Here is an 18739-nt window from a genome sequence, read left to right on the forward strand (position 1 = left end):
CAGCCGCACGACAAGTATTCTTCACCGGAGCCGCAGTCTTCCACTGACAAATCTCGAACGCCAAAAGCTACTTGCGCTAGAGTTTAATTAAAGTTAAAAGAGGGTATTTAGTATTAAAAATACATATCGTCTTCTCTATAAGACGATTTAACTTTATTTTAATTTTTTTCTATATCATGTGCCTAAGATATTTCTGCTAATAACCAAGGATATAAAGACCACTGAGGATAGGAAGACGTGGGGAAGCATAGTGCATAGACTGATTAACACTTCAAGCTAGACGCGACCTTCAGCAATGAAGAGACTGATTAAGAAGAAGATGTTTCTAGAGAACAATTTTGCCTCGTACTGATTTAAGGAAACACTATCTTTGACATCTCTTAAAGGTCACGACATGTCCTTTTTCTGCTTAGTCATTCTGGCTGCTTAGTCATCACCAGCCGCTCTAGAGATAGCCCTCTTCAGAGATTCACCACAACGACCGATTTTGCTTTGCCAACAGACTGTCGTTATCCGCAATCTTCAAAAAGTACTTAAAAACCTCCCAAAAAATCTTTGCTTCCAATCTATTCTGGAAGCGTTAAAGCTCCTCATACGATGTATGAAGTTAGGAACATATTGACCTGCCCCATTCATTCCGATGGAAACCGGTTACTTGAATCTTGCATCACGTTGCTGTAGTCTGCGTAAGATCTCAAGTCCACCTTGTCAATGAAAGGTCATGGGTTCGTGTAATTTCTCATTTTAATTTCCCAGAAAACTATGAGATCAATTGGGTATATTCAATGACAGCGGTGTCTTGACCTTATTAAAGAATATAGTCTGGTTTTACGTCGGCAGTTTTTTAATTAGATTGGACATTTGCTCGTTTGTCGGCATGAGTTAAAAAATAAAAAAGGAATTATATAGAGTAGATTTCTTTATCTGATGCAATTGAACAATGTAGAGAAAAAAATTGCAGTTTTATTGAAACTGAGTTGTGTAATAGGACGTATGATGTTTGTTAACCAAGAAAATTAAAATATACTGTGAATAAATCAAAGACACAATTATATTTATCATTATTATAATATTTTGCTAATAATTGCTATTATAATGTTTGGTCGTATTATAAGGTTTGGTTGGTTGTAGATTGAGTGATATAAATTGTAGAAATTTACTTGAAATTACTGTTCAAACATTAATTGAGCTCAATTAAATGTCAGAGAAACTAGATAGAAATAGTATTAAGAGCCTGCACAGATTAGGAATAGCCGTTGTACATTTTGATTAGCCTCATCTCGACCTCATGTCTGAAGGGTGGGTGAAGGTATTCACGTTATGGTGTCTAAGGGTTTGATGACCACTTAAAACCAGGTACGCATTGCGCATATTCTCTCGTTAGTGAAAAAAATTAGTTTTACTGATTAGATTAATTTCAGACAACCCTAAATTAATTAGTTGTATTGTATTGCTGTAATGACAGAAAAATATTCAAATTAGTATTTGAATATTTGTATTTGAAATAAGAATTTATTAATTAATTATTTCAGGTTGCTTTTTGTCTAAGCCGTCAGTGGATACTGCCGTCACTGATGGATCACCGTCAGTGGATGACATTGACAAAGTTGTACTGAAAATAAAAATGCCCCAAAAAAAGTTTTTTTACTTGAAATGACTACAGAAATATGTACATCAAACAGAATCGAATACAAATGTGATAAAAGGAAGAGAAGAAAATACGTTGGATTATTTACATTTTATTCAACATTAATAAATACAATATGGCTAAAAATAATTCTACACATATTTACATACAAATTTAAAGTGCCCGTATTAAATTTTTGTGCTTTAATATTATTTTATTTTGTTAAAATCACAATAATTACAAGACATCGTAACATAGATCAATGCATCACAGACAATCAAGTAAGATTTTTTTTACATCAATAGCGTTTGCTTACATTAGCTAGAACATCAGAAAAAATACACAAAACAGAAAAAGTATGGACTACACTAGCTTAGAAAAAGTATGTGATATAGGAGACAAGTTGAAAAATTATCCAATTGTAAGTAACAAATGTGGCCGTCAGTGTAAAAGTGGCCTAGCCCACAATTTTCCATATTCGTGCTTATATATTGCAATTTATTTAAAACGTAATAAATTTTGATGCAAAAATGGTTTATGTTTTACTTACACATAGATAAGAGATGGCTTTGTAAACATTATTTTTTCGCGAATTGTTTTTGGCTACGAAGCCATTTAAAAGTAAATTCGTACCCCATTATCTCCATACTAACTATTGTAAGCTTAGGTCACTTTTACGCTGACGGCTTTAAATTAGAATTCAAAAACACACCAAAAGAGCGCTAGCGTATCGGTATAGTATAAAATTAGCAGTTAAAAACGAACTAAAGTGTAGAGTTGAAATTTTTTACAGATTTTTTGATACAGAGATAATAGAAGTAGACTAAATAAGAACGCCATTTGTTTTATATCGATACAGAAAAATACTAAAAATTCTATTTAATGAAAAGAAGTTTAAGAATACCAGTGTTTGCAAATATCGAACATATTGCTCCGTCTACGAACCATCAGGACAATCTTCCTGTTTCACGCAGCTTCCGTGAACAGATTTAACATAGCCCTCTTGGCAGAAGCATCCTCTCTGGCAGGCTTGGTTGCACACAGGGTTAGGATTACTGCAGGTTTTGTCACAGGTGCCACACTTCTTGTACACTTGATAGGGACCGCAGTTGACGCGGGAAGGGATTGGCTGTTTGTAGTTTTCTGAAAGAATAATTTACTAGCTTGATTAATGGCAGTATTAGAGGGTCTAGTAGTATTACTGATGGTAGGACCTCTTGTGAGTCCGTGCGGGTAGGTACCACCACCCTGCCTATTTCTGCCGTGAAGCAGAAATGCGTATCAGTTTGAAGGGTCGGGCAGCCGTTGTAACTATACTGAGACCTTAAAACTCATATCTCAAGGTGGGTGGCGGCATTTACATTATAGATGTCTATTGGCCCCGGTAACCACTTAACACCAGGTGGGCTGTGAGCTCGTCCACCCATCTAAGCAATAAAGTTTTTTTTTATTAAAAACGTTATATGTGTGCACGCTAAGACACTTGCGTACAGGTAATACCTATAAAGAAACTGCGCGAATAATCGGTATTCCGACGCTCCGCACCTTATACGGATTAATAGAGAGTCGATCTATCGACTATCAACTAGTAAAGATTTCGTTCGTCTAGACACGGACAATTATTGATCTTACGTTAAATGAAGTGAAAAGTCTACACACCTCCAAGCTTAAGATGTTTTAAGTTTGAGCACTGTTCCAATTCCACGCATTTTCCGTCTTTGTCCCTCACCAGACCGTCTTTACAGAAACATCCTCGGGCGCACTGCGCTGGACACACCGGGAACGGATTCTCGCAAGTCCTGTTACAGGGCTCGCAGAATTTGTACTCCTCGTTTTGAGGGCACTTTCCTCCATCGAATCGTGGTTCTGTTGTTTGCAGCTTGTATGCGGAAGCTGCAAAAAAATAGAGCAGGTTAAAGAATTAGGGTATGCATACGACACAGCAATTTTTTATTTCGTTGCATCACACTTACAGCCAAGTTAAAGTGTAAATTACGGTTATTAGTGATAGTAATCATGGTTTTTATTATTAATATAATTAAACGCTTATTTATGCAGTTATATGCTATAAATTAGAAGTGGTTCAATCAGCAGGCTAGGCAGGACATCGACCCGTCGGTCGGGCGTCCTCGGGGTGGCACCGCGTGCCTGGTTGTAGTGTTGACCGCGGGAACCCCCCTACTCTGACTTGGTCCTGACCCCAGATGGAGATCGGACGTCGGGTGAGAGAGTGCAAGGGGAGTCGTTTGGGTGGGTAGGGCCCTTAAACATCCTTGGACCCGCGGTCTGTTCTGAACATCTGCAGATCATCAAGCCCTACGTACCCCGCGGTTCGGCCCCCGGCCCGAAAAAAAAAGGACAATGGTCGTAACTCCTTGTGGATATAAGTAATTCAGCAACACAAAAACATGTTTTTATAGAAGAAGAAAAGTCTGCAGTGGGAGATCTTTTAAAGGGCTATAGGATGCCTCTCAGCAGGCAGAGATGGTGGCATATCGTAAGACGCATCAAATCTGCCCATTCCAGTATGACCACTCCGCGTAACGACTAAGACGTGGAAAGAATGGAGAAAAGATACCTAATTGATTGAATGTTGTTCTTTTTCTTCAAGTTCTATTTTGAACGCAACAATTCAAATGTAAAATTGTTCGTATATGTTCACATTAAACTTATTGTTTTGGCATGGTAAGACAGTTTATGATCCGAAGGCCTCTTCAACATTAGTATTATGGAGAGGGGGAAGCACGACACGAGCTTAACCAGGAGGAACATTGAACAAAGGGCTGGTTTAATGTGCTAAAACTGAACCAATCCGGACTTATCGCTAAAAGCGCGGATTAGGCACACGTGAGGGATCATCGTGAGCTCGCTAAGAGCATCACGTACGCAACGTTGTTACACAAACAAGCGCTTAAAACTAAAACTATCCATCTGATTGCTCATCGTTGATATTAAATATTATAAAGCACAAGCAAGTTGCAGCCTGGCCTGGCCTAGGACTGTTTTCAAAACTCGTTTGAATCTATACTTCTATACTATCTATACTAGTTATTATTATTGTTTTATTTTATTATTATTATTATATTATAAAGAGGAAATATTTTTGTTTTTGTTTGTTTGTTTGTATTGAATAGGCTTCGAAACTCCTGAACCGATTTGAAAAATTATTTCACTGTTTGGAAGCTACACTATTCCCAAGTATAATCTTTTTTGAAAAAAATTAGGGATCCTTACTAAAGCTCAAATAATGTAACCCAAGGTGTAAAAAAAATACCTAAGATATTCTTTACATCGCGTACCCTGCGAAAACTATTGATGATAGAATAAAATAATGTACTACGACTTTGTAGAACACATTATTATTTACAAAAAGTGTCGTGATAGCATGTGTTTAACTATTATAGTTATGCCGCAGTAAGTGTTCTTTTATAATAAAAAAATAAAACAACGTCAAATATCGTTGAAATTTTTGTTAAAGACCCGAGCGAAGCCGGAGCGGGCCGCTAGTAGTGAATAAATGATGAACTATTGGCCAACATAGCGATATTTGGTTAAAGTCGCCCTGTCTGCCAAGAAATAGCTTTCTTAAATGTTGTTTGAAAAAGGAAAGAGTGCACCAGGCACACCCTACGACAGGGCTAGGCTAGGGCATTCTAGAGCCCAAACAAATAATACTAAATGCGTGTTTTTTTTATTATTTTTTTTTTATTGCTTAGATGAGTGAACGAGCTCACAGATCACCTGGTGTTATGTGAGTACTAGAGCCCATAGACATCTACAACGTAAATGCGCCACCCACCTTGAAGTATAAGTTCTAAGGTATCAGTATAGTTACAACGGCTGCCCTACCCTTCAGACCGAAACGCATTACTGCTTCACGGCAGAAATAAAGAACAATAGTAAAGAAATATGATGATACCTCCGAGCCCTCCTCACAGAATTTACGGTACAAAAGACACACAAATATCAACTCTTTGAGAAAACCTCCAAAATTATAATAATACTAGCCGTACCCGCCGCTTCGCTGGGCATTTAAAATTAACATTATTATTTTAGGGAGTCTAACACTCATATAAATATTAGCCTATTTATTAAGTACATATATTTTCTACATGGGTACCAAGTTTCATGTCAAACGTATGCATGGTTCAGTAGATATAACGGAACATCCGTAAAAACCACTGTAGATTTATATATTAGTGTCCATCTATACTAATAATAATGGTATCATCATTCTCCTACCCATCCCAGTCACCTGGTGTAGGCGCAACATGTTTTCTCATTCCATACTCATCTTTTTTTTTTTTTTTTTTTTTTTATTGCCTTTGTAGGCAGACGGGCATACGGCCCACCTGATGGTGAGTGGTTACCGTCGCCCATGGACTTCAGCAATGCCAGGGGCAGAGCCAAGCCGCTGCCTACCGCTTAATACTCTCCACAAGCCTCGTTTGAAGAAGGACATGTCATAGCGCTCGGGAAACACCGTGGAGGGGAGCTCATTCCATAGCCGGATGGTACGTGGCAAAAAAGATCTCTGGAAACGCACTGTGGATGACCGCAGTGGCTCCAGGTAGTATGGATGAACTCTACTCCGGTGGCGGGCGGTGCGATGGTAAAAACGAGATGCTGGTATCATCTCGAACAATTCCTCAGAGCACTCCCCATGGAACATACGGTACAAAATACAGAGGGAACCGAAGTCCCTCCGCAGACCCAGAGGCTCCAAACGATCCGAGAGAATGGGATTAAATGGATTCATCTATCATAATATACCATTTCTTGGCTCTTAATAATACGGTATGCTGATTTGAAATACTAACCGGCTTGAGGGCAGTCGGCTAAGTTCACGCAGACCCCGTTGTCGTTGTTAACTTGTCCCTCCTCGCAGAAGCAGCCGGTAATGCACATCGCTCTGCAGTTCGGCGCTGGGTTCCGACAGGTTTTGCGGCAGCCGCATTCCAAAAAACGCTCGTTTGCTCTGCACAATGAGGCTACTTGACCTGAGAATATGGGGTTGTTTTTTCAGTTATACTGTGATAATTTTGTTTCTCCTACCTAAACTGGTGACCTCGAGGGGTCATACTAGATTCACCGGGCGAGTAGGTGAGCTCAGGTGAGCTCTGAGTAGGGTCTCTAACTTGTAGACGTTACTAATACTGGCCCTAGCAAGACCAGTGCTTCGCAGAATCTACCACGGGATCCGAAACGCGAGCCACTGAGAATATTCGGCGATTCCAATATGGCAATCACTCGGATATGACACAAAGAACTAAGATAATGAATTGGAATTATAGAAAGTAAATTGAAAGTAAGACAGCAATTCGATTGCTTCACAATGATAATTATAGTTTTCTAGGAAGACTCTCTCGTTCGCACGTGGTTTTACCAGCTATACTGCCTATTTTTGGCGTGAAGAAAGTATGCGTCCCAATCGAAAGGGTGGAATGGCCGTTTTATAATAGAATTAAGACTTTTAATTTGCCAATTGATGCCAAATGGCGGATGGCGGCCTTCTTTCTCATTGACACGTATGGTTTTTAAAGTGAAACTTCTTTAGGCGCATTCAGAATATAATTTGATTCGCGACAGATTTGTAGACAGAAAATATACAATTTACGAAGAGCGAGAGTGAGATAATAGACAGAGCGTCTCGGCGAAACCACTCGACAATGGAGAGGGAAAGGACAAAGCGAGCTAGGACGTTTCTCTTGTACATAGCATTCCTTATTACAAGATAAATTTGATTTAAGGATGAAAAGTGAAGAAGGCCACAATACTCATAGCGCAAAAGAATAGCGCATAGCGTATAGTTTCATTTCTTTCATGTGCATTTTTTTTATTGCCCTTGAAGGCAGTCGAGGATACAGCCCACCTGATGGTAAATTATTGCCGTCGCCCACGGACGTCAGCAACGCCAGGGGCAGAGCTAAATCGCTAAATCCTTTGGGTATATATGTGTAGGTTCCGGCTACCACTTTCAATAAGCTAGATCGCGAGCCGCTGTCATCTATCGTAAGTAATGAAACAACTAATCATGTTAAAGAAAGTTATCTTATTTAATAAACGAACTAGAGGACGAGTTTTTCTCGGTTTTTTTTTTATAAATTGTGTTATTTAGAAATTATACTTTATTACGAATTACATATTGATAATATATTATATCATTTGTTTTTTTTCTTTCAATAAAAAAAAAAGTTTGTTTAAGTTGATTATCGATAAAGTTGATTATTGAAAACACGTATAAAACAACATTTTCTTAAAATAAATCGTAGCTAGATCGATTTATCGCCCCCGAAATCCCCTGTATACAAAATTTTATGATAATCGTTGGTGCCGTGGAGTGATTCAGATTATATATACAAGAATTGCTCGTTTAAAGATAGGTATAAGATTTGTTATGCGCGCCGTTGAGAAAGTTAGGTCGCTAGCTCTTTCTCAGTGTCATATAAAATTACCCACATAACTCATATCGGGTTCTGACAAGCGTACCATCATTCAACAACGCATTCTAAAAAAAGCGTCATTTATAATTGTTCGATTCAATGATTACAAACTGGACAGCCGTGTGTGTTTACTAATAAACTGGAATGGCGGCTTGTTAGTTGCAACGAGGATCGAAAGTCGATATATTAATAGCGTCGGTGAAAAGTGTGGTTGTGAATGTAGTTAGCCAGAAAAAAAATACAGCGTATTTATTAACGCGATAATTTTTAATGCCTATAGACAATCTAACGAAACGATTTTGGTACGGACACGAATTGCTTTCAATTAAGTTAAAATAATATAAGTAGTCTAAAGTTTACGCTAAAACAGAAACGATGACGTAATTAAGTTCAGATATAGCCTCCTTCTGAGGTCCTCCAACTGAGGTGAATCGATATTTGAATATTGCATTCAAATATCGATTCACCTCAGTTGTCCGTGATGACGGAAGTGACTAACATGTCGGAAATAAACAAATGAAACAAATAAACGCGCAGAGAAACCGGTAAAAATATCCTCCTCAGCCTCCCTTCGGAGGTTTTATTTATTTTAATAAATTCAAACTAAATTAATTGGATTTGTTACGCGACGAGCAGTCCACGAGAATTATCCGCGATAAAATTTTCGTAATACAACACCCAATGAATACGACACCCGAATTATATGAAGCACGCGAGGTAATCCGCCCACGTAACGCAAAATACCTTGAAACGTAATGTGTAACAACAGTTTCATAACATCATAACTATAGTTAACTTTATTGTCGAACTCTTTATAGTCAATCATAAATCAAAAATAAAGAGGGCAGTAATAAAATGAGTGCTAATTAATGTAAAATCAATTAAGCGCCTAATTCATTTAATTTTATCTTTATTAAGATAACGAATTCCATTAATGAAACTGTAATAAATAAGTGAATTATTAAAAGATAATTTTTAATGTTGGTTTTACAAATTGTTGTTTTGATAACAAACTAAAATTGGCTGTTAATAATTCTAGAGAGAAAGCTAGTTTGGATACAGACACACTGATGGATTACAACTAATAAAGGTCCTAGGGTTGCCAAGTTCAGAAAAATTTTTTTTTGACACACTGTTATTTAATGGTAATTTTCACATGGGGAAATCGTAGTAAGAACCTGCGAAAGATTGAAACAATATAATATGTTTGTTTATGTATAGTATTATTGATCTCTTTACTAAAAATAATAAATGCTAAAACATTAAAACAATGATAAAATTCGTTTCGAACCAGTTTTCAGTACTAAAAAAGGATATAAAAGCGATTTAGTGTTTCTCAAATGAAAGCCGTATCCGGCTAATAAAAAGGTATCTTTCTGTGTTAACTGCTCGGGACCTGTCTTATTATCAATTATTTTAATTTATTTATCTGTAATAAAGATTATTTTGGTTTTAGTAATTCGGGGTTAGCAACGAAAATAGGGTTGAACGCCCATTAATTGTTTTCGTCGTGGAGTTGATTGTAAAAACTTATCAAAATATGTAATCGCAGTCGTCATGGTCTAATCAGTCTAATGTAAGAAACCTGACTAATAACAGCACGGTGTTTGCCACCATTCCTTTCTTCTTCTTTTTTGTCTCCACCTTATCCCTTTAGGTGGGGTCGGCACAGCGAATTATTCTATTTCAGTCTCTTCTATCAGCCGTCATCTCAACGCTCACTCCTTTTTCTCTTATATCGTGATTCACACACTCTATTCATGTCTACCTCGGTCGACCTCTTCCTCCTCTAACTTGCACTAACATTTCCATACATCTCCTCTCTACGCATCACATGTCCATACCACGCTACCGTCCGCTCTTTCATTTGTCAATCACCGGGGCTCTACTTTCACACTTGCTCTGATATACTCATTCTTTATCTTGTCTATTCTTGTCACTCCACACATCCATCTCAACATTCGCATCTCTGACGCATGCACTCCTTTTTCATGCTTTACCTTCGTCGCCCAGCATCAGATCCATACAGCACGACAGGTCTAATGATCGTTTTGTAAATTTTCCCCTTGAGCTTAACGCCCGGTGTACTCGTGGCAAGCGAGGCCAGCGTTCAAATCCCGCAGGCTGGTAGCAATTTTTCTTAATGAAATAACATCGTTTCCGTAGTGTCATTTTGCGGACCATCAGTAATGGTTGGGCGTATTGTAAGCCTCAAGTGTCAAGGTGGTAGCGCGATTCGCGTTCTCAAGTCTACGGACTCTGGTATCCACTTAACACCAGATAGGCCGCAACCTCATCAGTTAGTTCACTTACACTCACTTGTCTATGTAAAAGAAAAAAGAAAAAAAAACTAAAATGAGCTCTGTTTTAAAAATTATAATTTGCATTTGTCCGTTGAATATTTTATTTGGGATATCAACATAATAAAATACCTATTTAATATAAATGTACATGATTGTACAAATAAAACCAATAATGGAAGGGTAAGAAGCCAATATTGCGGGCCAAAAAAAAAATTTTTTTTATAAAGTACTATTATAAAGTATGCGAGCATCTAACGGCTTTATTGTATTAGAAATTCAAAGATTAGTGATTTCATATCTAATATATAAAATTCTCGTGTCACAGTTTTCGTTGCCATACTCCTCCGAAACAGCTTGACCGATTTTGATGAAATTTTTTGTGCTTATCCGGCATCTATGAGAATCGGCCAACATCTATTTTTCATCCCCCTAAATGTTAGGGGTAGTTCACTCCTATATATTTTTTTTTTATTTTTTTACAAAATTTTTAATTTCTATTTTTTTATCATACAACATACAAAAATACATACAACCCTAAATTTTCACCCCTCTACGATTAACCCTTATTTTTTATTTGCTAATTAAAAACTTTACATTTTTTTGCGAGAATTTTGTTTTTATTTTGTCATGACGTAGAATAAAAAAATTCATATTACTCTGAAATTTTCACCCCTCTACGAACAACCCTTATTTTTTATTTGTTAATTATAAACTTTTGATTTTTTTGGCAAGATTTTCATTTTTATTTTTATTTTGTCATGAATTAAAATAAAAAATCTGATTTTACTCTCAATTTTTCATCCCTCTATGACCAACCCCTATTTTTAATTATAAACTTTAATTTTTTTGGCAAGTTTTTTATTTTGTTTTGTCATGACTTAAAATAAAAAAAATCATATTACTCTTATACTAAATTTTCACTCTTATACGATCAACCCCTATTTTTCCATCCCGATTAATATTTTTTTTATTCTATGCACAGATCCGCAATAAGGTTGCAAGATGGCAATCAAATATTATAATTGTAGTACGATAAATTCTTATTCAGAGTTTATAATTTCAAGTTCCTTTAATTATGATTTTTTTTAAATTGAATTTGATCTTCCGCGCTCGCAGGTCGACTACTGATCAACTATCGATCGATCAGCTATCCCCGCCAGGTGTCACCACTCATCCAGCAAACATCACGTAGTAGGGATGAGGACGAAGCCGGTCTCCTGTCTTACTTACTCACTATACATCATAATATATTTGAGAGCTATACAATACTCCTATACATTTTTCAGCCATGTTTTTTTGGTTTTATTTGTGTATCAATAGTATGTTCAGTAGGTCTGAGAATCGGCTACTATCTATTTTTCATACCCCTAAGTGAAGAGGGTTGTCCAACCCAAACATTTATTTTTTATTTTAATTTTTTTTTGTTTATAATGAGGTATTATGTGGTTAAATGAGGTTTTTTTTTCTACAGTAAAATTTCCCTAGAAATCTTATTTAAGGCAATACAACGTTTGCCGGGTCAGCTAGTATTATTATAAGAATGTGTCATTAGTAAGTAATAGCTGTGTCGTAACTGCGAAAATGAATCATTCATCTCGTAGACTTGACTTTGAAATGAGTGTGTTTTGGGCATTTCCATAAGTTTACAACAGGGGCGAATTCAGTATCACATTTCGTGTGTAGTAAATCAGTAGATGCTTGTATTTGCGCTGAATAACTTAGTTAATATGAATTTGAAAATTATGAAGTTATAAAACATTACCCATCGGAGTTGTTAGAGTTACCCATTTAGGGAGTGCTCTGAGGAATTGTTTGAGATGGTCCCCTCATCTGCTTTTTATCATCGAACCTCCCGCCATCGGAGCAGATTTCATCCATTATATCTGGAACTGCTGCGTTTATCGACAGTGCGTTTCCAGAGGTCTTTTTTGCCACCGGCTATGGAATGAGCTCCCCTCCACGGTGTTTCCCGAGCGCTATGACATGTCCTTCTTCAAACGCCTTAAAAGGCAATAAAAAAATCGGTTGTCTGTACAGTCGGCTTACTGACGATAGTTGGACGTGAAATGCTGATGTAATGGTTTCATTTTTATTTATTTTTTTATTTTTATTCGCGGAGGCGAGGTTTAACGCGGAGGCCGATTGTGCCTCTTTGTCGCTCGTTGCGCGCTCTCGCTTGCACTTCAAGCCTTAAATGGAACGCCTAAGAGCGAGGCAACGCCGCACGAGTCATGTTTTTTCGTACGTGCAACCGGCTCCATCGAATTATAATTTTTTTGCTTAGATGGTTGGACGAGCTCACAGCCCACCTGGTGTTAAGTGGTTACTGGATCCTGTAGACATCTACAACGTAAATGCGCCACCCACCTTGAGATATAAGTTCTAAGATCTCAGTATAGTTACAACGGCTGCCCTACCCTTCAAACCGAAACGCATTACTGCTTTACGGCAGAAATAGGCAGGGCGGTGGTACCTACCCGCGCGGACTCACAAGAGGTCCTACCACCAGTAATAATGTTTTCAAACATACATTGTTTTTCTAACCCTTCAAACCAAACTACATAAGTACATATTTCGTCGCAGAATTTGGCGGGATTAAAACATTTACATTACATTAACAAACTTTAACTACTTCATCATAAAAATCAAACTTCACATAAACAAAATTAAAATGGAATCGACTCGCCTAGAGTGCGGGCCAATCGTTCAAGTTTCTAAATTAGCAACAAGACTCATAGTATTTGTTACAAGGTCCGCATTATTCCGAGTATAACTCATCCATTGATTTGTTTTCAAAGGATCTTCGTATAATTGCATTGTTATGTGCACGTGTTTTGTTTGTCACGACTTATGACACGGTTCAAATGTGTTTACGAAGGTATATGACGTTGAGGCGGATGTCTATTGCCCACGTGGCTGTTTGAATCCTTTAGTGATATAATCGACGTTCATAACCTCCATACCTCCCAAAGCCTTTGAGGCTTAGGTAAAGCTATCGTCCTGGATTCGTCACATTCGCAATATGTCGTTATGACGACTCTTTCATCCGCTTCCGACCAATTTTCATCTAAGTCGGATGAGGTCGATTACAATTATCGGTATTTGACACGGAATGCTTAGAATATGTAGTTTTATGTACAGAATAAATATATATACCTACGTAAGGATAAGTGAGTTTATCAACCGATTTTCTATTTTGATTTGAATGCATATAAGTATATTATTATATTATGTTATGAATTATATTTTGGACAAAAGGTTAGGTTAGGACTGCATTTTTCTTCACGAAAGAATGACGGTATCGAAAAAAACAAAAGGATAAATTTAACACAGAAAATGAATCGAAATATATAGATGTTTTTATTATTATTAAGTTAATGGATGTATGAGCTCATATATCCATTAACCTAGTGTTTTAGTGGTTATGGCTCGCTCTAAGACCTCAAAAACGTATGTAAATTCCGACACCTATCTTGAAACATGAATTCTCAGTTATAAAGTACAACGGCTGCCCCGCCCTCCGAACCGGAACGAATTACTACTTCGCGGCAAAAATAGGTGGGGTTGTGGTTCTGGTGAAGGCTTACAAGACGCCCTACCAACCTAGAGCACACAACTTAGAAAGACTAACATACAGAGTGTGATGAAAAAGGTCTTCTTTTCCATTGTAACGTTCAGCGTTTACTTAATGGCATATAGATTTTCTGATAATGTCTGATAATATCAGTTAACATTGAAATATTTTATTTTATCTTTGGATTATCTATATTCTTTAAATCATGTGTTTTTGGGCTGCTGAAATTTTTCGTTTACAGAAAACGATGGTTAAATATTTAATTAAATTTTAATTTTAAAAGGGCCCCTGTGTTAAGCTGAAACACTAAACAAATCTACATTCGTATGTTTACATATCCTAGGTTTGTTTGTGTGAAAACAAGTTCTTAATCTTTGATATTAAATTACATACAAAATAACTAATATTACAATCGTTGAATAGATTGTAATCGATTTTAGTTTTCCGATTTAGAATCGAGGACTATATTGAAGATAGATCAATTGAAGATACATAAAAAAAATATCGAGTCATTAGAGACGTGGTCTTGGAGATGTGTGTCAGGCATCCCATGGCCTCTCTCTGAAAAAACCTATTCATTCTCAAATAGCCCGCCACAACAACTAAGCTATCTACAATCTCTCAATAGTGCTTATTTTGCCACTTTAGACTCATTATCCTGACAACTTCGAAAAGCTAGCAGCAGTAGGTCATGGTGACGCTAAAAGACCACGTGGTCTAGCTACCTACCCTTTTATTTATGACTGATAGCATCACTCACCCGCAGGCTACACCAGAAACACTAAATACTGCCGAAGATAATTGTGCAATGAGTAATTAGAGAATAGTCTACAATCTAGCGTCGTCCTTTAGAAATGAAGATTCCGATCCGGAAGAACCAGATTGGGATGAGTTTGAGTTGTGTTTGTATCATACAAATCGGTGGAATATACAGAAATGGTAGGTAATGACCCAAAGTGTAACAAGTTCTGTGTACTTCAAACGAAGCGATTATATCACTCTTCAAAACCCTGACAATTACCAACTTTTTTTAATACTAAATACGTGCTTAAATGTTCACGGTCGACTTCCACAATAAATGAGTGATTGTGTATTTAAAGTGTGATTAGATTTTTTTTCTTATTGCCCTTGTAGGAAGACGAGCATACGGCCCACTTGATCGTGAGTGGTTACCGTCGCCCATGGACTTAGAAATGCCAGGGGCAGAGCCAAGCCGTTGTCTACCGTTAAGTACTCTCCACAAGCCTTGTTTGAAGAAGGATATGTCATAGCGCTCGGGAAACGCCGTGGAGTGGAGCTCACTCCAAAGCCGTATGGTACATGGCAAAAAAAATCTCTGGTAACGCTGCTATTGGTATGCTGGCGCTGGTATTGCTGGCATTGTTAAGTTGATAGGTAAAACCTTCGTGCCTATTTCTCCCGCGACGCTGTGGAGGATGAGGATTAGGATGAAGAATGATGGATGAGGCAGGCGTTCTACAATTCAATGACTACTTCGGCCTCATGTCGTGCATGTTATGATCTTTATCGGCTTCCGTAAGTACACCAGGTGGGCTGTAAGGTCATGCACCCATATAAGCAAGCAAAAGGTAAACTTTGAAGAGTGCAGGAATTCGCGGAATTAATCTTTCAAATCCACGCAATGTAAATTTTGAAAGGCTCTGATTAGTGCAAGAATCTGATTAGTGCAACCCGATCGATATTTCAGGAAAATTATTTGAATTTCATATGTACAGTAGTTTAGTATGATAATTTAACATAATAAAATTTAAATAATAGCGCGAAAATCATTATGTTCTAATTTTTTGTTTTTTTTTTCGTCTACTTCGACAGGCAAAGGGTTTCTTTCGACTTTAGATAATCTTACCCGTATGAAAATAAAATGAAAAAGTTTTTAGCTGTTTACCTAAATTATTTACCAAAATTTACTTTTTTGTTTAAAAAAGATTGTTTAAATTTTAGAGTATAGGTGGCTTTCGTTTTTGATATTTTTTTGGTGTAGAGATGAGTAAAGACTCTTCTGTTATTCAGTCAGTAAGGGAGACTATATAAAACATAATGTGTTTGTAATATAATATCTTTGAAAATTTATGTAGTTTTATTGGCAAAAAAGGAAGCAATGTACCTGCATTTAAATATAGGGATGAAAGACTATTTCCTTTAAGCGACTTTTCTGATTAATACGCGACATTAATTTTTGTAATTAAAGGTCCGTTTTATTTAGTATTAGCAACAAAAATTCGAAGTTTTTTTTGTTATGGTATTTTTCCAAAATTTTAACCTTTAAATGGCTCTCCTGTAAAATTGCAAAAACGTTGCTTAAAACCTTTCACCCCTCGATGTTAATAAGTTTGACAATTGACGAAAAGATGCTCTCGTAAATCTAATTTAAACGTAATTATTTAAAGAACTCACCGTAGACTTCGTTAACGATATAACATAATGATAGACAGATAAATATGCTCTTGGACGACATTATGCACGAGTATTGCCGCACGACTGGCCGAACGTCGACTTACGGACATTTTATATTTTACGTAACCAACACTGTTACGAGAATGCTGCAGTTGTGTTGCGAAACTAATTCACTTTCCGTACTTACCGGCGATGTTGTGCGAAAACGATTTTAAAGCTGCCCCCGGACACATGCTGGTCATCAGTTGTGATCGACGTCTCGTGAAAATAATAATAAAAAGATTAGTGACGTCAGAGGTACGACCACTGTGCTTAGTGCGAGTTTTTTAACGTTCTCGATAGCGTAAAAGTTAACTCAAATTTGTATGGAGCTGGAACGTTTGCCTACGTTTGCCGTTATGGGCGCTATTTCAATTCCATACAAAATACTCCATAAAAAACTCCATAAAAAACTCCCACTAAGCATACAGGCCGTGAAGAACTCCTGCTTCCAATGAAGCTTAAAAATGCTGATGCCTAATATGCCTAAGATGACAATGCCGTTGTTCGCGTGGTGGAAACTCAGTGCCATTTCAGAAACAATTCTCCAACTTACAGATGCGCATTTTTACGGTTGCATCAATTCTAGATTGTAAATCTGTGCACGTCGCACGCCGTGTGATTACTTAGCGTTCAGCTATGATTATAGGTTTTCTAAGGATTGATGACGTTACAGGCAATGTGGGTGGAACGATATCCCGGGCACTGTATCGTGCGCTGAAAAGAACATTCGACTGTAGCATATATCGGAGATGGCATGGATATGGCGATGGGAATGAAGCAATACTTCCTCAACTAATTTTATTTCTTGGTTTTACCACGGAACGTCTAAACTCTGACTTAAATAATAATTGTATTATCTATGCCTCTGACTTTTTGACAACAGCTTATTGTCTATCAGCTATTACCTGATATTTTTTAAGGGATTTTAAGACCTGGTAACTAAGACTTTTAAGTCATGTCTTATTTTAATTTATATTTTTATTTTTATGAATAATGATAACATGGAGCGAAATGAAATGAAGATGATTAATTTGAGACATTTTTCAACTGGGATGAAATTAAATGAAATGAGATGATATGGGATGAAATATAATCTCAGTAAAATGGTGATCATTTACTGAGATTTTTTCAGTGGACTTTTGGGAGGATCCCGAGAAGTTACGTCCAGCGGCTTTGTTTCATTTTTCCACATTTGTGCACTTTCACAGATATTAAACAGCTAATAGACCGTTATTACACATTTAAATCTGAGGAAACACTAAATAGGCAAAATAAAACAAATCACACAACTTCGTTCCTCGCGTTCCCGCCAAAAGGTAGGTTTTTTTTTTTTTTTTATTGCTCAGGCGGGTGGACGAGCTCACAGCCCACCTAGTCTTAAGTGGTTACTGGAGCCCATGGGTATATACAACGTAAATGCGCCACCCACCTTGAGATATAAGTTCTAAGATCTCAGTATAGTTACAACGGCTGCTCCACGCTTCAAACCGAAACGCATTACTGCTTCACGGCAGAAATAGGGGGCGGTGGTACCTACCCGCGCGGACTTTCAAGAGGTCCTATCACCAGTAAACCTACCTAATATAATTACCTAATATTGACATTATAAGTACACAGATAAACTAAACTATTGCGACATATTAATATGTGATGCTCTGTGCGCCGCAGAAGACAGAGTCAGGAGAAAAAATAGTATGATCCATGATAAAGTGAGACGAGTTCTTAGGACGTCGACAAAATGTCAAAACGCGATGATTTTTAAAATACATATTCCTTAAAATGTTTTTCACTTTTGTTAATTGTTACTACAAAATGTTCATTTTTAACGAGGTCTATGGCAACAATATTTTCGAACGCCGATTCGGGTAACTGTTACAGTTGAATAGATCAGGGAAGATAATTTGTATACAGAAAACCGGTTTCTTGGTCGTGTTTTGTTTTAGCCGATCAAATACTTGAGCTGCAGCATCGGTAATGCGGTTTATATCCCCTTTTTAGATTAGATCGTTTTAAAACGCTAAGTTAAATTGAAATGGGTACAAATAAATGAAGGCTTATTTTTAAATTCGCAATAAGTAATCAATTTGGTTTCAATTTTTATTGCGTAGAAAGGTTAAAGAGCTCAATATCCGTCTGGCGTTAGGTAGCTACTGGAGCCCATAGACATCAACAACGTAAATGCCACCTTGAGACATGAGGTTAAAGTCTCAATTGTATTGTCTAACGGCTGTGCCACGTTTCATACCGGAAAAATCTTTTTTTCTCTACCTTATCTTTGGTAGCCGAAGGGACTATTCTAAGTATTCACAGACGGGTAGGTGAGTTTACGGGCTGA

At 37.2% G+C, this 18739-nt stretch overlaps 1 protein-coding gene across 1 annotated transcript; it reads right to left on the minus strand.

Annotated features, from left to right (window-relative positions):
* Positions 1 to 1723: 1723 nt before the first annotated feature.
* Positions 1724 to 16475, minus strand: LOC101738792 (von Willebrand factor). Its single transcript, XM_012688868.4, has 4 exons — positions 16363 to 16475; positions 6448 to 6627; positions 3287 to 3520; positions 1724 to 2770 (listed from the first exon to the last, which is right to left on the minus strand). Exons 1-4 carry the CDS (start codon positions 16421 to 16423, stop codon positions 2565 to 2567), a joined length of 681 nt encoding a protein of 226 aa, XP_012544322.3. The 5' UTR covers positions 16424 to 16475; the 3' UTR covers positions 1724 to 2564.
* Positions 16476 to 18739: the final 2264 nt, after the last annotated feature.

Source organism: Bombyx mori, chromosome 3, assembly GCF_030269925.1.
Source record: "Bombyx mori chromosome 3, ASM3026992v2".
NCBI lineage: Eukaryota > Metazoa > Arthropoda > Insecta > Lepidoptera > Bombycidae > Bombyx > Bombyx mori.

Bases quoted from the DNA above. Each gene is read 5' to 3' on its own strand.
- LOC101738792 (XM_012688868.4), bottom strand. From the start codon at position 16,423: ATGTCGTCCAAGAGCATATTTATCTGTCTATCATTATGTTATATCGTT. The intron at 3,521-6,447 runs GTTAGTATTTCA...ATTTTTTTGCAG, and splicing joins AGCCGACTGCCCTCAAGCCG to CTTCCGCATACAAGCTGCAA. The intron at 2,771-3,286 runs GTGTGTAGACTT...TTATTCTTTCAG, and splicing joins AAAACATCTTAAGCTTGGAG to AAAACTACAAACAGCCAATC.